The sequence below is a fragment of the Astatotilapia calliptera genome, chromosome 12 (assembly GCF_900246225.1).
Source record: "Astatotilapia calliptera chromosome 12, fAstCal1.2, whole genome shotgun sequence".
Lineage (NCBI taxonomy): Eukaryota > Metazoa > Chordata > Actinopteri > Cichliformes > Cichlidae > Astatotilapia > Astatotilapia calliptera.
In genome coordinates, this window is record NC_039313.1 from 33,134,474 (window position 1) to 33,153,388 (window position 18,915).

At 39.6% G+C, this 18,915-nt stretch overlaps 1 protein-coding gene across 4 annotated transcripts in view; it reads right to left on the reverse strand.

Moving 5' to 3' along the window:
* The window catches only part of fras1 (Fraser extracellular matrix complex subunit 1), a 297,426-nt gene that overhangs the window by 67,788 nt on the left and 210,723 nt on the right, over window positions 1-18,915 (reverse strand). For all 4 annotated transcript variants that reach the window (XM_026186631.1, XM_026186630.1, XM_026186633.1 and 1 more), the window contains 3 exons: window positions 7,971-8,130; window positions 7,589-7,767; window positions 1,537-1,653 (listed from right to left, as the gene is read on the reverse strand). In XM_026186631.1, the coding sequence (XP_026042416.1) occupies window positions 1,537-1,653; window positions 7,589-7,767; window positions 7,971-8,130 (456 nt within the window). The remainder of the gene's footprint in view (window positions 1-1,536; window positions 1,654-7,588; window positions 7,768-7,970; window positions 8,131-18,915) is intronic.

Here is an 18,915-nt window from a genome sequence, read left to right on the forward strand (position 1 = left end):
TGTCACCAAAGCCACTTCACAATTAAAAAAAAAACCCAAATTATTCAGAGGAATACTTAAAAAACAAATTGTAATTGTAACTAATTGTTGTGTGACTCACAGGACAACCTGGATGTGTGTAGTCGTTTTGGTGACACTGCACTCTGTTAGTGGGAATTCTTGGACTAATTTGTAAGTTTCTTCTTATAAATTTGTGTTTTTCTCTCCTCATAAATAAAATCAATCTTAAATATTGATGTTACGTTTTTTTGGATTTGCACTTTACAGATATTCCCCACATGCTCGTCTCTATCGTCTCACACCCTGATGGAGGACGACTCCATCGTGGACTTACACCAACTCGCCACAATGAAAGCGAGTTGGTGATTTGATGTTGTGGCTGAAATAATGTGGTTGAAAAGAGCGCTGTTGGTGTTTAGAAATGATTTGTATGATTTATTGGTTCCAGAAGTTGAAATATGTGAATTCATTCCATTTATCATAAATCATTTTTTTTCTCATTTTCTCAACCTCACTGTGATCTTTTCTCTTGTAAATTTATGAGGTCCTTTCTTTAAAATTTCTGAAGTTTTCTCTTACAAATGTACAAGAAAAAACCTCACATATTTATGAGTTTTATTCTCTTAAATTTCCTGTCATTTTTCCCCTCACAAATTTATTACTTTAATCTCAAAATCTGAAGGTTTTTTCCCTCCAAAAACTACAAGCACTCCCCAGACCACTTACATTTTCTTATTACCTTCAAAAGCTCTAATATGCCGTCCGAGTCGCTAATTCTTGCAGCCACTCTAATGTCTCCTTTTTTAATCAACGCTGTGTCGAGTACGAGACTTTATAAATGAACTTTACACAGTCGAGTTTTAAACATGGATTTTGCTGAATTATCTCCCCAGTCAACCTTTCTGTAGCTGAACCTACATCCAATGAACAATATACAGCAGATTGCACATTTATTTATGTATAAATGGTCAAGGTCACTCAGCTCAGTGGAATGAGAAACAGATTTCAGGGTGAAAGGTCACCAGTCTCTCTGGTCGCTAAGCATCTTCTCATAAGTTTCTTAATCTTCTCAAAAGCAACATTTTTGGGGGGTTTGTTTAACAGGAAAACATACAGAAAGGATGTCAGGGCGATGTCTGAGGACGTGCTGCTGACAGAAACTTCAGACTAGAAACCAAAAAAGATCAGCTGATGGTTATTCACAGTCAAAACTATTGCTGAGTTTTCACAAATAATCATGTAGTTTAGTGCAAAATAAGGAAAAAATGTATTTTACTGTTGCAGCAGTCAAAACAGTGAACAATAAAATAAAATGGCTTAAGAGGTGAAAATCTAAATGTGACATTTTCATGTAAAAAGCAGAATATAATACAATAAATGGGTCTACAGAGTAAATTAAAAAAAGAATGTGCATTATAGTAGCTGTATAATTGACAATAACAACATCATCTGTTGTTGAAGCCATTGTTTTCTAAGACTTTCATACAGCATGTCATGGCTTCCACCATGGTGTCTTTTTGCGTGTTTTCCTCTCACCGTGATCTGTAGGTCGCAGTCGGGGGCCAGCTGTGGGAATCCTGGGATCTGAGGCATGACTCCTATGGTGAAGGTCTGAGCATCGCTCTGAACGACTGGTTCTGCCTCTGTGGAAACCTGCACAGACAAACAGGTACACAGCCTCCTATATGAGCCGCATCTTCAACAAACTCCATCCACCTCAGCATCCTTAGTCTGCCTCTGCTCACTGTAAGGCTTGAAAAGCCTTAAGTCTCAATCTGCAGCATACCAGCTGAAACAATGTCTTGTTTTTCCACTGCAAAGGCATATTATAATTAATTTCTGAGTGACACAGCTGATGACATACTCCTGAGAACCACCAGAAGTAAGACACAACCGCTTTGATGAAAACAAGCTGCAGTCTAATAACTGAACAGGAACATAAAGTGAGCCTGGCATCAGGCTGCACTGCAGGAATGAGCCACAGAGACTCAGTGTGCTTCTTTTCATAAATCACTGCCTACACCGTGAGAATATTAAAAAAGAGACGTCGATCTGAGTAAAATTCAGCTCGTGTTTTCGTTTTTCTTTCAGCATTGGAGCAGTTATTACTCTGAAGCCACACCACTGCTGTTTGCTCTTAAACGATGTTCTGAAATCCACACTAAACGTGTTTCAAGACTTTTAAAAAAAAGGACGCAGATGGAGCCTCTGAGGGTTTTTGTTAAGGAGCATGTTGCTCTTTGTGTTGACAGCAGTGGACAGCTGTTCTGTTTCTCAACGCATGCTTCAGGCTGATGTGTCTGTGAAGTAAAAACTTAAAGTAATCACTTACAAATTAAAAATAATTTGTCATCTCTCATACTGAAAAACTGTGGAAATGTCACCTCACGTGCAGTTACTGTTTGTGTTGCAAGGAAAATATTCAGTGGGTAAAATAATAACTTGGAATAACACCCGTATATCACAGACTTTATAAAACAGTCAAAGAAGCCTGTAACCAAATCTGAGGGAAAATCCTGAAATGCTGAAGATGGAGGTCGTTCCATGTCTGAGAGCCAATCAGCAGCTGAACCAAGAAACGTAGGAGCCAATCATGTTGTTGCATTGATGAATACAAACTTTAGAACTTCAGGCTAAAGATCTGGTTTAGGATGTGTGATGTCAGAGATATTTACTCTGTGGTGTAGTAAGTGTACTTGTAATTACATTTGCACTTATTTGACTTTTGTATAATTTTTTTTCGGCTAAGCAAAATGAAAAGTGGTTCAGCATTACTGTCTGTGTTTCAGTGATTTTGTTTCTGCGTTTGCATTTTAGTTCTAAAGAGATATTTGATGTTTGTTTAATATGTTATATGTTAACATTTTAATCTATGCTTTGGTGATTTTGCATCCTTGGGTTTTATTTAGTGTCATATATGTTCAGTGTTGGGGAGTAACGGAATTTACGCATCAGCGTTACGTGTGTAAAATACAAAAAATGAGTAACTGTATTCCGTTACAGTTACCGTTAAACAGAATACAATTACTTTGTTGAAATAAATGGATTACACGGCAGGCTTGTCCTGTTTCACACGTTAAGCTATCCCCTCTCTATTTTTGGTAATTCCATGGATTGCCGGTCCGGAAACCCAATGGACCTTTGTAAGATCTATTTATAAATATATCTATATCTCAATATATATATGCCATGAACATGCCAGGTACTGCATGTACTGGACTTCCTCTCATGTCCACTTAAGGCTGGCTCCCATATTAAATGTTCAAACTGACAGTGGAATGAAACAGTTGTAGGCGCTGCTCACCTGGTTGAGAACAGATAACCCACATGCTCAAAGCCTGCAAAGGCCTGATGCTCAAGTCTTCCCTGGAGCATTTTCTGTGCGTCACTCCCCCTGACTCTCTCTCTCTCTCTCTCTCTCTCTAATATCCTTTCAAAACTAAAGGTCATCCATATGAAAACTGGAGTTAGAGGCTTGGCCACTTTGATTGATGCTCGAGTCGCTGTTGGTATACTTTTTGAATTATTTGAATTATATTACAGCTCACTGTGTTGAAATCTGTCCCTTACTTTGGTATTTAATTACAGTACTTTATGTATAAGTATCTGTGTCTTTGTTAGTCAGTTCAGTCTATAACCTTTGACCTCTCTGTGTGTTTATGAAGCAGCTGATCGTTTCAATTAGAATTTAAGATTAGCCTAATTGAATTGCTAAATAGAGAAAGATGATAGTGGATCAGTCTAATCGTCTCTGTGTTCTTCACTGGAACAAAACCAGATTTGAAATTTAGCTCTCTTCCTGTCTCCTGACGCAACACTTTTGAAAACTTTTAAGCGAATGCACTGTTGTCTTACTCGAGCCCTCTAACGTATGTAGCCATAAATTGTTTAGTCCCCTGATAGACATGCAGAGGCAGAAGCCTTGGCTGTTCATTCTAAAAGCCAATTTCTGTCCCCACTTACTTATTCCGCTGCAGCTTGTTCCTGTCACATCAGTGGCATTTGCAGGAAGGAAAGTTCAAGAACCTGTAGTCAGCTTTGTCAGTCAGAAGTAATGTAGGAGCAGCATGAAGCCTGGAGTCAGCGGCACCAATCACAAGTAATGTGTTGTCATGAGAGGCAGTGTTGAGTCAGCTGGATTTATTGAAGCTGGTGCTGCTGCAGAAAATTATTGATCATGTTGATTTGCTTCAACATAAAAAGACATACCCTATTTTATAATCTTCATAAGGTTTAAAATCCAATCCATGAGACTTCCAAAGAAAGGTTCAGCAGCTTTATCGCTGCCAGAATACTGCAGGACTGCTACACGTTAAATTTAAGACCTTTTAATACCACTTTAAATAAAATTTAGGACCTCCATGCAACGGGAATACACATCAAAAATTAATATGGACTTTTTGTAGGAAGAAAAAAACCCATTCGTGTCAGTTAAAAGAGAACGGTAAGGTAAGCAGGGTGTTTTCCAGGATTTTGGGGTCATGAAAGAAAAGAAAAGAAAACAAGGCACAAGAGCACACAGGAAGACAAAATATTTGAAATAAAGTGACAATTGGCATTGATAAAATCAGGAATGTCTTGCAGGCTCATTTGTAGCTTCAGATGAAATTGGCAGATTTACTGTTACAGTTTCTCTTTATTTGTTTCATTTTATTGTAACTTTAGGCTGAGAGTTAAAATTGATTTTCTACAACCTGGTTCTCATCAATCAACATCTGTTGTAGTTCTAATAATTACCATTTTCTTAAAACATGTACTTTCCTTGCGTTTCATTCACATATTGTCTTAAATCTTTTAGTTTTATACAAAAGAAAAAGATGATGTAAAAGAAAAATGAATTTCCCCTCTCTGCTCAGCATACAATAATGACAAGCGCTTTAACCTTTGTCCTTTAGATTGAGTATTTCGGGTGATGGATGTGGATGAGTCTCTCTGCACGAGTCATTTCACAATTTCTCCACATCCTCACATTAAAACTAATGCACCCCGTGTGACTGTTTGTCAAAATCAAAGGATTTGTCCTTATTGAACATGACTTTTAACTTTCCCTGAGAATGATTAAATGGTGACTCAGTGGCTCCGCATTGAATCTAAACATACAATTGAGCAATCATTCAAGTGTGAAGTTACTGTCTTCAGTCCCAAGACTCGTTCCTTATGTTTGTCCTTAAATTTGAGCTGAATTTGGAAAAATGCGTTGAAATTTGCATGACTTCAAATGGCCTCTGATTATAACTGATTTATAATCCTGTACTGTGCATGAGACAGGGCTACTGGGACCTCACCTGGAGCCAGATCCGGGGTATGGCTTCAGGATGAGGGTTTAGTGGCAGGGCTTTAGCTCACGGGGCCCAGATGGGCTTCTGTCAGTCCAGCACCCACAGGACAGGGCGTAGACATTTAGTGCAGGCAGTTCGGTGGTTTCTGAAACTGTGTGTATCTGTGTATGTATTTAGTTCATGCAACAACTATTGACTGTACTGCTGCACACTTTTCTTTTTTTCTTTTAATCTCAACAGTCATATTTTCCTGCTTAAAGAAAGATAAATAACTTGTCAATAAATCTTTTAAATTGTTTTTGGAGCTGTCTACTTACTGTGATTGTAACATAGCTGTCTGTTATCTTCCCATTAACAAACCTGATAAACCGCTTAAGATACTCCTCAGCTTCCAAACAACAACATAAAAGTCAAGCATGAGAGGAAAAAGTTGCAGGGGCACAGATTCCGATCCGTCTGGTTTGAACGTGGTTTATGATTTATGTGCAGAATGCAGCTGAGCACCCTCCGTTCTGCTGCAGAGCCCAGAGTTGCAGAACCAAAGTGAATTTCAAATCAACCCATTCCAAGAAGGCATCGCATGCTTTTGATAAAAATCCAGAGGAGGACAATAATACCACCCTGACAAGCCGTCAAGTTTAATCGCTACCTTTAACAAACCGCACCGATGATGGGTTTCGCTTCTCTATGTCACGTCTTCACCACTTCCCGGAGAAATGATGAGACACTTTCGAATTTAATTTGAATTGAGCACTGTGTAAATTGAAATGCATCTACTCTGATGGATGAAGCCAAAATGTGAGGGGTTGGACGGAGTGTGAGGGATGATTAGATGTAGCTACAAGCTTTTGGCTGCCTCTTTTGTTTTTCTAATGGAGGTGATGTGAAGCCGAGGCTGGCGTGAAAACACTCTAACCGTGGTGTGATGAATGCGCCATCGGTTTTAGTGCAATTGTCTTGAATTTGAAAACAATTTCAGTGTAATTTGGTGTCATTAACGCTAATTGAGATAGGCCACTATGGGTGGATTTTAAGTGCCTATGCTTCACACGGAAAGTTTGAAAAGAGGGGGAAGAAATCTGCAGTGAAAAAACTGGAACGAGGAAAGAGGGAAACAAACCAGGAGGCATAAATCCAGCCAAAATGCCGGCTGCATTAACAGACACTAAACCAGTAGTGGAGTGTTTGGTGCATAAAACAAATGCTGAATGATAAGCAGGCTGTACTTTCTCAAATAAAAAGCAAAGAACATTTTTATAGCATCCTATAAACCACACAGTCTCAAACGGTTACAAGAATAAAGAAGAGAAGAGCAGAGGCGGTAAGTGGTGAAAGACGAGCTGGAGGGAGAGATGTCGGAAAGGTTGGAGACTTTTGGTTTCCAAAGGAGAGAAGAGATAAACACAGAGAAACACAACAGAGAACAAGGCCACAAAAGCAAAAATATTACAAGGAAAATGTGGCAAAATGTGTGCCTGTCATCATCTCCATTTCTTGTTTCTTATCCCCCTGAAGTTTCATCTCACGGCGCAGTTCGTATTCATGTTCTTTTATCGGGTTTTGGAAAATATTGATACCTTGCTGTGGTATTAGCACAAAGTCAGTGGCAAAAATATCTCAACCCCCGCAGTTCAGTTCAAAAATAATCCCTATTTGACTTAAACTGGGTTCGGTGCAGCAACTCAGCTGCTTTATACAGTCCTTTAAGCAAGCTTTCTTCTGATTGGCTACCCCTCACAAACAGAAGGTTTGAATGACAGATGGGTGTGTCTTATGCCTGAGATGACCACATTATTATCCACATAATGGCTTACATAATATGACCTTACCATCTAAAATCTTTTGTCATGTTCAACATAAATATCCAGAAAATAATGAAAGTCATATTTTATGTGTTATAAACGTGTAAATATGTTTTGTTGTTACATTGTATTAATCATGTTTTAATGCATCTGCATTTTGTTTACTTTAAGTTTTGACACTTGATGGTTTTGCTTTGCAACGACTTCATAATAAAAGAAGAAATCTGTGATGGTTCGAGTTGGTTTTCTGTTCACTTTCAGTTTTGACGGTGCAGCTTTCTTTGTTTCAGTTTTGTATACAAAACAATAAGACACTGTGGATAGAGCTTTAATAGAGCTGTATGCTCTCCCTGCAGGAGTTAGAGGTTTTTTCCTTTAATCTGTCACCTGTATAAATGTGTAAAATGCTTTAAACTCAAACATAATCTTTTCATTTCAGCTGCCAGGAGCCAAAACAAAGGCATGTGTGAAACTGGTCCTCTGTGGACAGGGTGCATCAGCACTGACCTGGAACAGGAAGGAGTCACCGCTGCTGCCGGTGCCAAAGTGGCGGTACCAGACCGCACCGTCGTTCACGTCTTGCTGCGTGAAGGAAGTCGTTGCTGTAAAGCTGCGGTCGTCTGTTAGCGAGGGAAGCCAACCCTCTGGGGGGCCGTCAGCCGGCATGGACACCAGCAACACCTCACCTGGACGGAGAAGGTGAGTAAGATGTTATATTTACCTTAAAAGCAAAATTAGAGTTAAAATTTATGTTTAATAAAGTTTAGAAATTACATTTGAAATTAATTATGTACTAACTGTTGGAAAATCTACAATATTACAATCATACAGCAGATAAAACAGCTTGTTTGGAAATATTAAAGGAAAGTGTCACTGAGTGTTAAGGTACCATATTTGGGTTGCCCCTCTGAGGGGAGGATGCTGTAGACAATGTTATCAGTGCTGACTCCTTTGAAGTCTGTCTGCAGGTACTTTTTATCGAGTCGCACCATGCCTCCCTCTTTCACCCAGGTCACTGGGATGGACAGCATGTGAGGAGAGTCTCCAGGCTGAAAAGTAACAAACACACACACATCAAATTAATCAAAATGAATTTCAAATAGTTTAACATTATCTCTGTGGGAAACATTAAAGCCCAGAGAAGTAATTTCCATGTACTCTAATTTATATTTGTTGCTTTACTTCAGTTCTGGGACGTCCTCACACGTCCTCTGAAACCGAATGCGGTGGTAAATACAATAAATTGAGTCGGAGCTTCTGTTCAGGCGTTGCCGTCATCCCACATGTTGTTTCTGTCATTTCTGGATTTCTTTATTCGAGTGGTGTTTATTTATCTTAATTTAATGATGATAATGATTTCATGTTAATGACGATTATATTTATTCACTAAATTCCACGTTTATACCACCTTTATTCTCTCTATGGCTTGGACACGAGCCATCTAATATTTGCTTATAGCTCGATGAATTGAATTAAACAACAAAATCTATTGGAGCTCTCAATAGAAACTATTCCAACTTATTTCTGAGCGATTTCTTTCACCATGTTCATATTCATTTTTTCACAGGCAAAGTCACATGTCTACAACAAGCTCATTTTTTACCCTTTATGTTTCTCTGTGTTCTCCATAATAGATGTTCAAGCTGACTGAAATCATTAAATTAGTATCTGTATCTGCACTTCTACATTTGGTACGTTCTGTTGAGACCTTGATGTCCTTCAAAGTAAAAGTTTATTTACAGTTTAGGAAGTATCCACCAACTAACTGTTACACCTGTCACCAACCCAGGTGTTTTCATTTGTTGCTGTCAGCATCGTCCAGTAAGAGTTTTAATGCAAAGGTAGAAATGAATGTTTGGGAAAGTGGTCAGTCAATAATCTCCTCGTCTCACACGTCTAACACCAAGTTGTATTTTGTTCAAATGGATTACCAGTGAGGTTAATTTACAATTTTAAGGTGACGACTGAACTGGGCTCCCAGTTTGGAGTTGCCATGGTAACCAAAAGCATGCATAAATGGGAAGCATAAAACGGGGACGGCAACAATAAAACATCGCATCAAAAGGAGGATCTTTTTTGGAGGTGGCTTGCAAAGCAGCTTGCAGCCGAGCAGGAACTATAAACAGGCTTAAGAAGCTTAATTAGTGCAACTTACATATTCAGCATATCTGCGAAGCTGATTGTGGGCTGCACACTACGCTCAGTGGATGATAAACATGTGCTTTTATGAGTTGTCTTACTGCTTCTCAACATTTTGGAAGGACAACATCCATCCATCCATTTCTAACGACCATCTAATGGTGGATTTCTCCAGAACACTGTAAAACTGAAAACACAGTTATGGGGGATCCAATCCCACTCACCATAAATAAATGAAACACATTATCCGCTGATTACCATTGAAATCTTCACAGACGCCAGGTATTTACTGGAGGTCTTATGTAAAACTTGAAACAGGTGCAGCGGCATCACGTTCGTTTACATTAAATTAGCTTTCAGACACAGTAAACTATACAATATGATAAGCGTCAGTTAATTTTCATCCTCAGATGCAGCTCGATGCCAGTCTCACTTTACTGTTTGGCTTCTTTTAATCCACATCTGTCCTGAAATCAAGTTTGTGAGCCTTTCATGAAGTTGTCTGCCAGCTTCAGCATCACCTGAGTGCAGTGAGTCTACCCTGAGCTCCAAAAAACCTCAATATGTGTTTTCTTTGTTTGAGAAGTTTCAGCTCAACTTCACAATCAGACTTATTTTTGTGATGATTTATTGATCCACGACAGAGTTCCCCCCCCTCCAGGAGAACAAAGAGCAGGATTAGCTATAGAGAGCACACAGAGTTGGTGGATGAGTCAATATCGCCTGAGGGCATTTCAACAAAGACAATTCCTGCTGTCGGGGAGGTTTTGAAACTAGACCTCTTGCTCACTATGTCATGCCGCTGTCTAAATAAAAACAGATATGACACAATTCTCGGATGTCTAGAAAAGATAGACATCATGGATATACGTTAACATAAGCAATAAATTATGCATTTGATTATAAGGTTCATATTTATAGAAATTACCTGCACAGTACAGGCGTTTATGGGTCAAATTCTACAAGTAATTTTACATTATTTTCAGCTGAGGAGGCACAACTATGCTTTCTCACATACATTAATAAAACCACACTACATATAATATTAAATACTATAGCTACACTGTAAAAAAAATACATATAAAAATATGGTACAGCGTGTCATTTATAAAGTGTGAAATGCATTGTGGGAGAAAGAACTAAAAATGGTGGGAAAAGTTAAAGAGAAAGCAGAAGAAAATGCATAATCTGGTACTATTGGGGTGAGGGGTACTTGGATCTCAGAGAGTTAAACAGTCACATTACTTCAGTATCAGGTTTATTTTAGGAAGTTTAGAGGTTTTTCTTAGGCTTTAATCACAACAAACACACACACACACACACACACACACCTGGCTATTTACTGCAGGGGATAATCAGCATATCAGTGGCATAAACACTGTGGCAGTAGGTGGTAATGCATTACAAGAGTGCACACAGGTGTGCGATGCTGAATGTGGGTCTCTGTGTTTGAAGATAACAACCTGCTGACCATCTGTGGCTCCTCTGCCTGCCGCCTGCTTGATCCAAATCACATTATTTTAGTGTGGCAGCAGAAGGCAAAGAATCACAGATCAGGAAGAGAAAACACACAAGTCAGTACGGCAGGCTGTTAGCTCACAGCCCACATCATCCACGAGATTATCAAACTCTCAGGCTGAACATCAAGGTCTCTCAAGGACATTCATACCCAGAAACAGCACGCTTTTCAAAATAAAACCGATCAAAGGTACCTGTTTGGAATCATGGCTAATATCCCCAGATGTCTAACGTTCTTTGACCTGCAGCTGCACTCCAGGTTGTAAATTTCCCATTTTTTCTTGGATAATACACAAATCTAATTAGTTTTTTTCCATGTGAGATTTGTGTTGCCTCATTAGGTAGACAGACAATCTAATCTCTTTCAGACAGGTGCAAAGAAAATGACATGCTCATGGAAGTTTCATTGCTTTTGACCTCTGGGAGTAAAGAAATTAGATAAGTACAGAGAAGGTGAAATACTGAGAAAACACCTGAGAGGACGAACTAAACAAACGGGTTTTAAAGTAGGTTAGAGACAGACCTCCATAGTCAGGATCTACTCATTAATCTGCTCATTAAACTGACTCATTGTCTCTGGGGGTTATTTAGTTCTGGAAATGAAATCAATAACATTAAACTGCAATTTCCAAATAACCAGCATAAATAAAGACATTTGAGGTTTGATACCTGAAAAGTGGACTGCTCCAATAGGCTGCATTAACTAACTGCATTAACTGCATTAACACACTGACAGGGTTTTCCCACAAACAGATTTTTCGAACCCACCATTCGGGTGTTAGCCAGTAATAAAACAGCATTAATTTTACAGCAGGAAGTTTTGTTTTCACATCCTTCACTGAAGCACATTAAACATTTCTCCTGGTCAAATGCACAGAGCAATGGATACATTTCTGTCTGTCTGTTAATTAAAATTAGCAGTTAATTATTATGATGCAAAATAAGTGACTGCACAAACATTCACCCGCTTCGAGTCACATCCAATCATCACTGAGCCTTTATGGATAGGGCTCAGATGGGCTTGCACGTCTGGACAGCACAATCTGACTAGACTCGTCTTTTCAAAACTGCTGAAGCTCTGTGAGGTTTCAGGTCTGGGCTTTGACTCGGCCACCTTGAAACATTCATTTTTGACCTTAAAGCATTTTTGTGTAGCGTTTGCTGTTCATTTTATGTCACTGTTCTCGTGCAAGTTAAATCTCTTCTCTGAGACTGACTCAGATTGTCTGGCAGGATCTTCTATGATGTTGCTTCATTATTTCTCCCTGTATACTTATAAGCCTTTCAGGATCTGCTGTAAAGAATAAGCCCACAGCATGATCCTGCTACCACCATGCGCCGTTTTTGTGTTGACGTGCAGCGTAAAATACAACATCGAGACCCATCAAAGTGAAGAAACTTCTTAGACTTGTGACCTCGGAGTGTCTCACATGCCCATGGGGGAATTGTAGTTGAGATTAAATATGAGATATGAGCTTTCTTTTTGTCACTCTCTGCTAAGGTTTACACTGACTGTATGCAGAATAGGGCTGGACCATATCATACCATTCACAGTAATACCGCTATAATGTTCAGCAACGATAAGGAAATGAAATATCGCGATAGAATATGGGCGCAGTGCCTTTGTTTACATACGCACATGGCGGCGACAGAGAATGAGAAGGGCGAAAGCGTAACGTTGAATGAAACGGATGAACCAGAACTGGTTTGTAAAAATGCTGCAACTTCAGTGGTGTGGAACTGGTTTAGCTTTCGTCTGTCAAATACACAACAAAGCACTATTTTTGGTAGCGCATGCTAGCGGCCGTCGTTATTACCGTGCTGTTTGGAAAATACGACACACTTAAAATCAATCCTTTGATTTTTCTGAAAGTCGTCAGTACCCCTTATAATCCCGTGTGCCTGATGTATGAATTCTGGTTGTGTTTACTGACCTCGAAACGATTTTATGTGCACGGCGCTCGGAAATCTGTCAAATGTTTTAGTTGATGCTTGATGGATTGTCGGAGCATTACGGCTATCGTAGGCAGGAGCCTCGCGGAGTGATACGTACTGCGCTTCAACATAATATTACCGTATTGTGTGTGTATAACCTCTTTTTAAGGTTTGTGGATATTATACATGGTTATGATGAGGATATGTCGGCCAGTTTCCACTGGAAATGCCTTTTGGTTAAACTGTCAGCGAGGAATTTGCATTTGCACTGTTAATTTTTTATATAACTTTAATGCACATAAAAAAACAGCTGCTTGTTTAAGTGAAAATACATTGATTTTTTTTTTTTTTGCACTAATAAAGTTGTGGAGTCGTAAAATATTTTGTCTAGTGTCAATTATATCGTCAGTTATATCGTTATCGCAAATTTTCAAATGTATACCATGATAAATATTTTTGGTCATATCGCCCTGCTCTAATGCAGAATCTCTCCTATTTCGGCTGCTGAAGGTTTTAACTCCTTTAGAGGTGTCTTGGTGTCCCCAGCTTGTCTCCTTCTGGGCAGATTTACACATGCGCCATTCTCCTTTCGTTTCATAATGACAGATATAACTGAACTCCAGGCGGTCCTCCGTGACTCTGAAACGTTTTTTTTCTCCATCCCTTGACTTTCACTTTTCAGTAACCTTTTCTCTGAGTTGCCTAGAGTGTTCTTTTGTCTTAATGATGTAACTGTAGCCATGAATAACTAATGATTTTCAAGGCGATCTCCACATCAGTAATTGTAGCAACAACTGGTTGAGCCTTGGTTGAATTCTGCCGGGTACCATATGGACGCTCATCCAACACGAAGGTAAACAGAACATATGAAGTAGAGCTGTGCACACAGTGGAACCATAGACTTGATATAAAACTTGGTCGTAGCCACCGGGATGGCATCTTGGTCATTTCAAACCAGACGTGATCATCAGTGTTGGACATGACTGAGAATCTGAGGGATAAATAACTCACAGGTTCATTATACGGGCCACCAAGCACCAAGTAAAATCCTTTAACTTTACACACAAATACACACTGTTCACCTGTTTAGTGTGTTTTACACTGACATGTTTGCAGGAAGGAGAGTTTGGAAGCTGCTTATTAATGAAAGTCTATAGGGACTCTTTACACAGGACTCTGCACGTCGAGGTGATTTCTCTTACAATCAATCAATCAATCAATCAATCAATCAAGGCTTTATTCGCCACGTGCAGGTTGCCCTGCAGTGAAATAGGACCTCCCCCAGACATCACATGGGGATACAGGTCGGAGATCGGTAGCGTTACAGAAAAAAAACACTGAAATATACACTACAATGGGAAAGTACAAGAGACCTCTACTCATGCTGGGGTCCTGGGAGGACAGCATGAGAACAAGAGTAATATCAGGTGAACGGGCACAAAATGCCCACATTTTGATGGATAAATTGCATATATAGAGGGAAAGGTCTGGCCATGAGACAATATGAAAGCCATTTTTTCTTCAAATAATCTCCAGGCTTACAAAAATGAGAACACTCAATGTTTTACAAAACTTACAGTGACTGTGGCACTAAGCCCAAAGCTTTGTGACCCGTTTAAAGTTTGAATGATGCCTCTGCAATAAGGTATGGCCGAGAGCTAGGGCTCCAGAGGAGGCCGGGTTTTTCACTCTCGGAAATGAGTTTATTTATTCCAGTGAAGTTTTCCGAGGTACTTTTTTTGTAAATCTCAGAAAAAAGTGATGAAAAAAATGATGAATTGCTATAAAAAGTCATCGCCAGATTTAGGTGCATGTTGTGATATAACTTTTGCGGCAGTCCTCTCAAGGTTTCCAGACTAGTTTAATGCAGAAAATATTACAGAAGACAACGTATACACTGTGCATCAATTCCTTTTTATAGTCACACCCAAGTACAACAAGACAAAATACTTAATTTCTTTCTCTAACACTTACATTGAAAATCATCCCACATGTATTGGGGTGATTTCTTTTTTCGTCCCCAGGCTGTACTTGGAAACATAGTCTCAGCTTTTAACTGACTGCCAGTCTTTTTGTTTCTATAGCTGAGACCTTAAAGATTTACCACAACATGCCAACGTCCCATATGTGACAGCCAGTCACGTCATGCCTCAGATTTTAACACAAAACTTCTTATTTTGTCGCAGAGTCATTATTTATTTTGACTTTTTGTGACGTAAGACTTGGTCTTTCTCCTCAGGTCTAAAGAAAATGAGTAAACTAAATAAAATAAGGATGTTTCTTATGCCTTTAAGGGGTTGAATATTCAGTCTTGTTCCCCATGCCAATACGGCATGCATCAGACGAACAACTTTGCTACAACAAAAGAACAAAACAGTTTTGTCAACAACATTTTTTATCCCCAGCCACAGTATTCACAAGGACAGATGCAGAAAAAGTGCATAATCCGAGACCTTTAAAGGACTTTGAGCCCGGGGGCCTGAGATGGACCGTAAACAAGCTTTTGGCCACAATCCACAAAAACAGAAATAAATGTTTTTCCACAGATGAAGTCGGAGTCATCCATAAAACATTGGCAAGCTGCCCGCCAGGATGGTCATGCTGTTGTGATGACAATGGCATTGTTGTCTGTCATATTTCCATAATTCCTCTGGGTGAGCGGTGCACAGGGTGAGCTGATGGGCTTGTTAAACAACGAGTGAAAGTCAGCGAATGAAGACTGAATTCTCATCAGCAACCTTTTGTTATTTGATCTCAGTGACGCGTCCAGTAAAAGCGATGGAGCTCTTGGTAAAAGTAAACATGTAAACAGAAAGAAATCAGGGTGTAATCGCCGAATATGGACTTGAAGCACAATTTGAAAATAAAGTAAATAATTGTACTTCTGCAAACTTAACTCAGCAGCTCGCATCTGCTTCCAGAGCTGGATGGTGAGCAAAAAAACCCCAAAAAACAAAACTAATTCCCTTCCATTTGAGCCGAGGAACAGAAGAGCCCGAGGGTCTTTCAAAGGCTAAAAGTGTTCTCCCCGAGACAGTAATTGAAAGCCAAGAGTCCTGCTTCCTATTCAGCTGAGCCCCAGCAAAGCTCAGAGCTCAGGCTCCATCAGGAGAAAGCCCATCCATCAGAGGGTCATTATCAGCCTGATTAGTCCCCTGCTTTACTGCCCCGTAATCCAACTTTCAGGAAAGCCTATTGTCCCTGAGACGCCCTGGCATCGACAGCTACTGTTGCTGCCCGGATGGCGAGCCTGGAAGGACAAAGCACTCCACACAGTGCCACGCTCCAAAATTAAAAGATTCATCGGCCCGAGTTTGTTAAAATCCAGGCAGAGCTAATAATCACTCAAGGCTTTATCTTTGGGCGCTGAAGGAGCAGTCAAGGTTCATGAAGTCTTTATTGAGAGCTTTATCTCTGGATTTAGGCTTTTATTGCCTTTGATCGTTTCTACTTTCCATTTTCTCTGGTGCATCACTACTTTTGATTTTGTGATTTACAAAAAACCTTCCTCAACTCGATGCCTTCAGTGTTTAGCTTTAGGTGAAGCCATGTCTCGTATATTGTTGTAGAAATTTAATATGTAGAGAAATCCTGTGAGGCATCAGTAAACTACACACAGCACGATCATGTTTACCAACTTAACTGTTTGATTCAATATGTCACGAAAAGGTCAAAGAAAGCGATTTTGGTTGGAGGCGTACACTTTAACGCGTTTTATAATACTGCATTCAATAATACTCGCCGTGTACGGCTAAAAGAAATGCTGCACTATCTCAGAAAACCACCGTTAATAATGACATTAATTGAACTGCTTGGTTGCTTGCACACTGTGAGCCAGCTTGCAAAGAAAAGGAGATATACACATGACTGTCCTGCACTGCTGTCTGCCACTGTTTTATTACAGCACTGTGCAAAAGCCTTGAGCCACACCCAATTTCTTTATGTTTTTCTAGGAAAATGGGAAACAAATGCAGCAATTTATTGAAACGTGTGCAAATAGAAATAGAAATACATTATAGGGTAAAAACAGGGTTTTGTACAATTTCAACAAGCCTGAAAGCCAATATTTGGTGTGACCACCTTTATTCTAAATGCTGTCATTTCTTAAGGTCGTCTTCAGCTATGTTTTCGGGATCATATGCTTTCCTTTACTGCGTGGTGGATAAAAATCTGTACTTTTCTGCATTAATAATTCAATTTTAACGAGCTCTTCAACACTACTGGCTGAAATTTAGCCCTAAACCATCACCGAGCCTCCACCACGGCTGTAGTTCTCGGTGTTATGCCTCTCTCTCGCTCTTCTCTGTATATATTGCCAACGATCTGAACCAAAAATGTATCGCTCCATCAGACCCGCTGCCACTGGTTTTCAGTCCAGTTCTTGTGTAATTTGCCACACCTCTGTCTTTTCTGTTAGTTTCCCTTCTTAAGAACGGCTTCTCGACAGCCACCTTTCCACTGAGACCCTTTTTGATTCAGTTCATCCCTTGACTTAGGCGTCTGTTTTATGCTTGAATGATTTATGGGTCATTTATTAAGTGCTTCAACAAACAAACAAACACATAAATTCCCCTGAAAATGGTCATGTGCAAGGACTGGACTGCAAATTGGTTCAGAAAGCCTGGAGCTTTATTGCTCAAGAGAACGTTAAAGGAAAGTATGGCTCATTGGACACAAACACTAATATAAAGGATGGATTTTGCAAAAAAAATGTTATCCAAAGTGTTAGCATAACCACTCCTTGATAACCAACCTGGGCAACGTCACCAGCAAAATACTGTAAATAAAGAAAAAGCAAAACAATTTCTACATAATGAGAAATAGAAATTCTGAAAATTTCTGCTTTTAAGTTCATCAACTTGGAAAATGAAGTCCGTAACTTTTAAGGCTCAGAATTTAGTTATAACATATAAAACTTCCTCGTACAACTGTACAAGACATGATAAATAAGGCCTTTCTTTCTTTAAAAATGACTGTGGTATCTGGTACTCTTCTCACATTCCTCTACTGTCTTTACTATGGTAATGTACTCATGTAGATCAAACAGAGAGGAAGTGGGGACAACAATGCAGCCGAGACTCGTCCAAAAGCTGTTGACATAAATCACAGACATTCGTTCAGCTTTCGGTCACACTCTCCTGCTCTTCCTCATGCATGACAGAATGCAGCATCAGGACATTTTACAGTAAATGGAGACTGGTATGTGTGAGTGTGTTGGATGATATTGATTTACAGAAGAGGAGAAAGCAGAGGAGTTGAGCCTGAAGCGTACCATCTGTACAAAGCCAGACAAACAGAGCTGCCCACCTAAAATCAAACTGTGGTGACTGTGTGAGCTGGAAAAAGTCTTCTATGCTACACAAAATGACGTGGGATGTTTGTCTTGTTGTTTAAATTATTTTGTTAAAGATATGACACATAGTGTGCACTTTCTAAAAATCTTATTTTTTAGAGCCCGACTATTTCGACACAGGAAGGTGAAGTTATCAAGTAACAACAACAAACTCGGCTAGTCTCCAGATCTGAAAGGTATGGAAGCTCGTTTCCGCTCACTTGTTACACGAACTCAGTAAACACTTTTCTCAAGAGATTATGAGCTCAGTCACTGGTTGCATATCTTAGTTATTACAACATAGTGTTCATTTTGTAAATGATGGCCCCTGTTTTCCCCTCTGTGGTAAAGAAAACATGTCCTTGGCCCAAACAATCTTCAGAAGCCAAAGGTTAGACGTGTTTGGACCTCAGAAAGTTTATAATACACAACTTCAAGCTTCAATAAAATGTAAACAGTTGGGTTATAAAAACATTTAACACTCTGACCAGTTGATATAAAGGAGAAATCAGCCATAGTGAGCTTTTTTTTGTACCATGCTGTAAAAGATGTTTATTTCTGCTGTAAAACCAGGCATCACTTTCCAAAATAATATCCTCACTCTCAAGTTTAAGACTGCGTACAATAAATGGAGTGCAGACACATGCAGAGATGCACACATTAATATCGCTGACTTTCATCTGTCTAGATGTCTCAGGCATTGGAAGCTTGTCCCCCTTGCGTGCCTGTGCTAATGCTTAGTAATTCAGATGCCAAACCTGTCTCAGGCGAGACACTCCGCTCCCCTTTCGGTCACAATGGTCAGGGCTTTTTGCAAGATAATTGCATCCTTGTCATAAAAAACCCCTCACCAGGAGCGATGAAAGAGCAGGACTCACGGCTGAGATTTTAGAGGCCTGACCTGCTCTTT